Source organism: Arvicanthis niloticus, chromosome 10, assembly GCF_011762505.2.
Source record: "Arvicanthis niloticus isolate mArvNil1 chromosome 10, mArvNil1.pat.X, whole genome shotgun sequence".
NCBI lineage: Eukaryota > Metazoa > Chordata > Mammalia > Rodentia > Muridae > Arvicanthis > Arvicanthis niloticus.
Genome location: NC_047667.1, coordinates 63,143,567 through 63,151,609, shown reverse-complemented (window position 1 = coordinate 63,151,609; position 8,043 = coordinate 63,143,567). Strand labels below are relative to the sequence as shown.

At 49.2% G+C, this 8,043-nt stretch overlaps 1 protein-coding gene across 1 annotated transcript in view; it reads right to left on the bottom strand.

The window, feature by feature from the left end:
* Positions 1-1,842: 1,842 nt before the first annotated feature.
* Positions 1,843-8,043, bottom strand: part of Ptpn14 (protein tyrosine phosphatase non-receptor type 14) — a 142,001-nt gene continuing 135,800 nt past the window's right edge. The window contains exon 19 of the mRNA XM_034513143.2: positions 1,843-7,081. Within this exon, the coding sequence (XP_034369034.1) occupies positions 6,953-7,081 (129 nt within the window). The 3' untranslated portion in view covers positions 1,843-6,952. The remainder of the gene's footprint in view (positions 7,082-8,043) is intronic.

Here is an 8,043-nt window from a genome sequence, read left to right as displayed (position 1 = left end):
CCCTGTGTTCGAACTCCAGAACAGAGCTTGGTGGCACATGGGTGTAATCCCAGTGGCAGAGACATGGTATCCCCAGGCTTGCTTGAATCAGAAGTTCCAGGCCAGTGAGAAACCCTGTTCAAAACAATGAGGTAAATGTTTCCTCAGGAATGTACCCAGGGTTGGCCTCTGGTCTCTTCAGGAATGTACACACACGTGAATGCACATCCATACGTGTGCACCCACACAAGCGTGCACATACAGAGTAAGGGGAGCCAGTGTATTCAACTAGTGCAGGTGTGTTACAAAAAGACAGGTTGTTTTTTTCTCTCAAAACAAGGTTTATTGCATGTAGAAATCAATAGATATATATTTTTTTTACAAAAAAAGGTTGGGGGGTTAGAATAAAGATCTCACATTTGTAAAGGCACATAGGAAACAGTTTACAGCAACGACAAGGACAGAGACAAAATCCTCTAGGATCAATATCTAAGACTTTGTAGAAAGGGGACAGTGCAAAAGAATACTGTGAAAAGTGAGCACCCTGTACCTCAGAGCTGTGGAAGAGGCTGACGAGCAGAAGCTTGTTACTGACAGACAGCAGCTCCTGGGACAGCGTACATGCTTTATTTGGGCTTTAATATTATCCATGTGACGGAGAGTCTCTGCCAAAGCAGTCAATGTGACCATCGGTAACTTAGGAAGGAATGTCGTCCTCTTGTCTCCTCTGCCCTTCCCCAGCCCCCAGGTGCAGTTTGCTAGGAGAGAAGTGTGACAGCCATCTCTGCTGAGGGGTGAGCAGCTGGCATGGACTGGGCACTGAGTCCCAACCTGGAATGCTTTTCTTTTTTTAATAGCTTACAACGTAGTGGGTGCTAGCTCATGTCCAGGCCAGCCCACAAAAGCCAACCACATCTGACATAGCACTGCATTCCAGCTGTGGTGGAGGTCTGAGGGCTTCTGTGGGCTGACCCAAGAACCCTAAAGAAAGCTGGTTTCTAAGCTGAGGGTGGGGGTGTCTATGCATCACTTCAAAATAAAAACTATTAAATGTCAGTTATCTTGAAGGAAACCAAAACTCACAACATCCGACAGAAACAACCAAAAGCAAGCATCAAAACACTGAATGAAGTGACTGACTAGTGAAGCAAACTAGCCAGTTATTATGTAACAAGTCACAAAAGGTTACACTTTCAATTGTCATCTGCATATGTAACCTCCCCCAGGGAACCCTTAGCCAGGTCAGCTGACCACTGAGGGCGGAGGGCATGCAGTGGAAATCCACTCTAAGGAAGCTTGTATCTAAAAGAATGTGGTTAAAGGATTTTAGGACTACCAATAGTGGCAAGGAACTTCAAAGGAAATTGTAATAAAACTTTACAGCCTTTGAGTCTAAATAAAATGGCTCCGAAGGACAATCTTCAGTTCAATACTGAAGGTATTTATTAGCTAACACTGCACTGAGGGAGGCTGGAGGCCCCAGAGAAATGCCAAGAACGCCAAGCGCCTGCCTGAGCCACCTGGCCACACTCAGCATTCCTGAGGGTTTAGTGTGAGGTCCCACCCCAAGGCATGGAAAAACCCTTTCCGATCTAAACGATTAGCTTCTCTCCTCTGAGCTGTCCACCCGGAAAGAGTTTGTGTCTCTGAAGGAAGAGGTTGGGGAAGAAAAAAATCAGCAAGGCAGGGGGTTGGAGAGATATCCTATCATGCATTAGTTATCAATCATAGCTCTGTGGGGCTCCCTGGGGAGCGCCTGTCCCACCAGCTGACCAGGGAGACTGAAGCAGACAGTCCAGCAAGCCAGAAGGAGGTTAGACTGCAGGTCACCACACCAGCGCTCTCACCCAAAAGCCTGTTAGGGGCACCTGGAAATAAACGGGAAGTCTGCTGCCATTATTTCTAGTCACACTAATATCCGTCCTTTTTTCTCTCTTCTGGTACTGAGGGACAGTGTTGCCCCTCAGGATGAAGGCCTGGTTGTGAGAAGCCTTCTATCCACTTCATTTTGGACACTCATTTGCCAGATCCTCTCCCCCCCCCACGCCCCCCCGGAGCCGTGGAACCACTGTTTCTTAAATTAAGAATCCATCCGTGGACGTTTTAGAGATGTTTGAGACCATGGTCCTTTTTGCCAGATGTAACTTTTGTAGGAGCCTTGTGGACAGGTAGAGTAAAATAAAATGTGAGCTGCAGAGAGCTCATCTGGAAAGCAAGTGAGCAAGCAAGGAATTCTGGGTAGACAAAGTGACTTGCACAGGCATTCACAAGCAAGAGAAATTGCGAATGCTGAGCAAGGAGGTAGCATGCATGGGCAGAACTCTCTGCTCACAAGCACACGGTACCGGGCAAGGAGGCTCCAGAGCAACTGTCCAGATGCAAAGACCACGTGTCACAACCCAATACAGGTAGCAAGTAAGGAGCCCAGGAGAAGTAGATTCCAAGGCTGGATCACAGTCTTCCCTGGGGTGCTGCATCATAGTTTCCAATTCTGATATCACTGCAGGGCTCAAAAAAGTATATGCCCGAAGAATTCTGGGTAAGAAATTCAGGGGTGATCTAGCCTCTCCCCACTGTCTCTGGACAAGCTCTGAGTGCTTTTAAGGAATGATGTTCCTGCTGACAAGAGCATAACAGAAGAGTCTCTTTCCATGCAGCAGTGAGCCATGTTTAGGCTGGCATTGGCTCCAACCCTCCTGCCAGACAACCAAATGCCCTTTAATTTATCTCTAAAATGAGGAAGCTGCTCCGGACAGCAAGAACTGATCTCCAAACAGCAGTACGTTATCCATCTATGAGACTGAAGGGTGCCGGATCCCTAGTGCCCGGTCATGAGCAGGCTAACGGGAACAAGTCAGTGAGAGTCCGAGAAAGCTGATGTACTGTGTTAATCGGCAAAGGCTATGAAGGACTGGACACACCGGGTGTAACATTCAATTCCCCTAAGGTTATAATGGAAATGAAAAGCTGCGAACAGGGAAGAGAGGATCAATGTGGACAAGCTGCTGGACCAGTGTCCCAGCTCCCTGAGATAACTGACATCTGGATAAGCTGTGTTGGCAACATGTACTGAGCACACCCTCACCGTCTCCCCAGACATGTGGATAGTATATTCAGCAGATGTCCCCAGAAAGGTGATTTGCCACCAAAGGACTCAGAAGCGAGGTGAAGGCCAGTCCGATTCATCCTCTACGCTCAGGCTGTAATAACCCTCCGGGGCTAACTGTGACTGACTCCACACTCCAGAGCCAACATCTGTCACTCATCAAGTCATAGGTCACTGGGGAATGTGCCATTTCCCTTAGAAGACCCAAAGCTCTCTGCAAGAAGCTGAGTGAGCCATTCTTGGAGACAGAACACTGAATGAGAACTTGGCGGCCGCTTGGCTAGAGCCCCAACAAGAAGCAGCAGCAGCAGAATCTTTGGGGCCCAACGGCAGTGACCTGGCAATCCGTGGACAGCTCATTCCTAATACTGAGAAGACGTGAATAAATTATTACGAGCAGGGGGCGGGGCTAATCATGTTCCTTGAGTTTATTCTAGAATGTCCCGGAATTCTTACCTCTCTACCTGAAGTAACTGGCACATCTCCAAAAAAGAAATCAGTTAACTAAATTCGCTCTCTCCATCAGACATGCCACTAGAAATGGGAGAGCTCAGAAGGCACAGGGCGCTTATAGCCTGAGACTCGTGGTCGTTGATAGCGCCTGGCCTGAGCTTACAGGAAGGGATGGAAGACTACACAGCAACGGTCTCTCAAGCTAGCCTGTCAGCATTCAGGGGCACCTCCCAGCCCGACCAGATACAAGGCCAGCACAGCTAGGTAGCAGGGTCAGAAAGAACCAGTTCTGTGTCCACCAGCTTAGTTGGTAGAAAAGACAAATGGCATTACATCCTTCCTGAATTGGGGAAGAAACGATTATTATGTATTCAGTCAGTCTGGAGATTCACTACAGAATTTCCAATGGCCAATCTACGTTAAACTAGAGAAGATAGGAAAATGCTAACTACAAGCGGTAGTAGCTGAAGGCAGAAGTTGGGAGCGGGCAGGGTATAGCAGCCTAGAAGCTGGTGGTTGTGTCCCATGAGGACCATGTCCTGAAATGGAGGTCGATGAGAGAGGCCAAGACTCGGGTGGGCCTTGAGGGGATGGGATGACAGCTTGCTTCTAACCAGGAGTAATCCCTTTCTCATGGCAGTAAAAGTCTCTCAAAGTAAGCACATTAAATCAGAGATACTCGAAGCAGTCCATGTGAGATGCCCTCAGCATCCCTAGTATCTGTGGCTCATCTCCAAGTGAGCAGAGGAACCCACTTGTCTTCACCTCTATAAAGTGACCTGCATGCCTAACACTGTTCTCTCCTCTACCTGTTACTGAAGAAGGAGCATATGCAGATGTGCAGGCCCCTGGGATTCCACCTGAGATTACCTCAGAGCCCCAGGAAACCAGCCACAGCTCAGCCAGACAGTCCTCAGCTACTTCACCTTTAATGCAGCTCACACTCTAGGGAATGCAGACACCATGTTAAGCAGTCAGGATGCAGAGGCCTCTGAACCAGGACAAAGGTGGACGTAGGCAGATGAGTGTAAGTAAAAGAGACAGTGGTAGCACTGGCAACCCTCAAAAGGCGGGCAGGCGAGCAGTCCACTGCTCTGCTGTGAGGTGGGATGTCTTACTGCCTCCTGTTTTAATTCCCCTCCTTCAAATCCAAACTGCGGCAATGCATTGGCCCTGACAACTCCAGCTCTGGTCCCCACGCAGCATAGGAAACCTTTCCAAAAGGCCTAACCAGATAACTAATTTAATACACTTTGCTTCAAGGTTTATTCCTTGGCTCACTTCCCAGAGAGAAAACATCTCTGGGCAATTATTATGCAGATGCCTCTTTAAATGCCTGATGATAATTTAACCAGAGATCCACAGGGACTTGCTGGGGATGGGAAAGGAATTCTGAATGTACTGAACCAGAAGCAACTAGCAACAGTGTTTGAGAACGGAATACGTACTCAAGACACTTAAATGTTTTCCTCTGGGTCTCATCATGTGTTGGCTAGGAAGTTGGGTAGCAATCTGACATTCTTCCCAGTACCTTGTTCTGCTAGCATAGTGTAGAAACAGCCCGAGAGTGACCAGTTCAAAAGGGCATCGTATCTCTTCACTGCCTGTGCGAGACAATCTGACCAACTAAAGCTTAGAGACAACATACAAGAATCAGCGTTCTTCATTACATAACGAACCATGAGTGGGGCCGACTGCCAGGACACGTAAAAGGGAAACTTCATCAAAGGAAGTTACAGGAGACTTCCCACCCTTAATACGTTAACATTTTCCCCCCCGAAATACCTATGTCAGAATTTACACAGTATAACAGGTCAACAAGGCTCACACCCTTAGGCTCCCTGATTCGATCTGCATGGTGGAAGGGGGGATGGCAGCACCTCCTCTGCAGATTCTGAACCCACAGATGCCGAAGCAACATCAGCACCAGCACCACCCAGTGGGAAGACAGCTTGGCTCATCTTTCAGAGAAGTTATTGGGGAATCTGCTGTCAGAAGCATTCACTTGTGGGTGGAGACAGAAGCCACAAGCACACACTTTCTGGTTGGTCTTTTCAGCTCAGGAAAAGGGGAAAATGTATGGTCAGTTCCACAAACTCACAGAAGATTATACGCAGAGAAGAAGTAGGCGTAGGCAGGAAACTGGGCTTCAGATTGAACGTGGTTGATGCCGTCACTGACCAGACTGGGCTACACAGGAAACAGGCGGTGGAAGGTATTGCAAGCGATGGTCTCAGAATTCATCACAGGGTGAATTCAACACAAGTGTGCACTGTGTGTGGTAGTCCACACCTGAAATCCCAGTACTTGGGACAGGGAGACGGAGAGGTGAGGAGCCATCCTCTTAGCTACACAACAAATTCAAGATCACCCGGGAACCTTGCCTCAGGACAAGGAAGCCCTAAAAAGGATCAACTCAGCCCTCGTCAGCTACAGCCTAGAATCAAGTAGCATGCAGTGAGTTTGACAGAGGTGTGTGCCTCCTGCCCAGGGCCCTACTAAGTGCCAGACAGCTCCCAGATATGAGTTCCCTTCACCATTTCCCTTAAGACCCTTCTAACAACTTAGGAATGGATAAGAAGACAGACTGAACCTAAACTTCATCGGCCACACCCAACTCCATTCCCACCCTGGTGTGTTATCTTCTCACAATCAGGCAAAGGGCTGAGCTGTGCAGATGGCCTGGCCCAGGGCTACCAGACCACAGTGTTGTGAGTATACAAGACAAAGCAGCAGATACCCAGCCAGCTGTCCATCACTGTATCAGATTTGTGACCCAGAACAAGAGGTGAGAGAAAAGACAACAGCAGCCCCATTTACCAAAGACGGCATCGCCACACCATTAGAGGCACCGTACTCTCCAGCCAGTCCCACCTTTCACCTAGGCTTAGGGAGAAAGATCGCTGAGGTGAGGGCGGAAGTGAAAGAGAGAAAAACAACCACTTAGCAAGGGGCACAAACTCAGGGTGTAGAGGAACCCTTTCAAGGGCCTTGGCTCTCTCCCAGCTGAGGATGAATTCTTTCTCTTGCCACTTTTGACTGGGGGCATTACAGATTTGCCTGCAGCTTCCTTAGAGATGCTTTCCCTTTATGCCTCTGTGTCTACAATGTCCCATGGGGCCACCACCTTCCCACCGGGAGGCTTACACTGCAGATCAGTCAACATGTGGTTCAAATGAGAAGCACTATATTATTGTGAAAAAAAAATGCATTATAATATCTCACAGAACTTATTCCAAAGAAGGGGAAAAAATAAATTATCTCTTATAAAATAATACATGATGTTTGTAAGTAACTCTGGCTCCTGCCTGCTGCCAGCCATCCACCTCCGGCTGGGGAGGCAGAGGTTGTCTGGAAGTGGCGCCCCCTGCAGGACAGAGCTGGGTCCCTCCTCCAGAAGCTGCATCCCGGAGATCAAATGAGCCTGGAATTCTGCAGGAACTGGACGAGGACTTGGTAGACGAACTTGTACTGTGCAATGGTCTGGATCATGAACATCCTCTGCTCCCTGAGGAACCGCAGCATCGTAGGCACCTCCACCTTCTGCGAGGGAACAGAAACGGCATACAGGCTGAGACCCGCTACCTCTCCTGAGATCTTCTCTTCCGGGGAAGCCTCTGCCCACTGCTGACAACCAGGAAGGAGGCAGAGCTAAGGGTTCTGACCCTCCAGGGCTTTAGGAATGCTCCTGTCCCAACCGGCTCAAGTTAGCTATTTCTTCTTTTAAAAAGATTTTATTACGTTTATTTGTGTGTGTCCTGGGGACCAAACTCAGGTGGTAAAGCTTTACCCACTGACCCATTGCTGGCCCAGATATTTCCTTTGTATGGGACATGAATACTCACGTATGGGGCGCATGCATGTATGTGCACACCAGTGTGTATGGGTGCGTATACTCAGAGGCGGACATCGGATGCCCCACGCCATTGCGACAGAGTCCCTCACAGAACTGGAACTTGCCACTTCTCATCTGGGTTGGCTGGCCAGTAAGCCCTAGCGCTGTGGTACCATGTCATTCCCACCCTGTGTTATCATCCGTCTCCTGTGTGTCTCCTGTCCCCCCTGGCTTTGGGTGTGCTTGTCCACACCTAGCTTTTCATGGAGGCTAGGGATCTGCTTCCCAGGTAAGCGCTTATGGCCACTGGGATATCTCCTCAGCCCTCAAGATTCTTCTTTTCTCTTGTGAAAAGTCTGCCATCCCTCCCTGCCCCCCCCCCGCCTCCTTCTCTGCCATTTCTACTTCTCTCATGTTCTCCTACACCCTCCTTACCCCCACCATCACGCCTACCGTCACCCCTACCATCCCCACCCCCATCCTCACCCCCCACCATCCCCACCCCCAAACCCACCATCAGCTCCCCACTACCTCTGGTACATAAGTGCCCCTGGCATATGCAGGGCAGGGCAGACATGGTCCTTGAAACACAAAGAGCAGCAGAGAAAGCCAGACACACTGACAGTGACACTGCAGAGCATCCTAGAGAGCTGTGACTACCTGCCTCCAC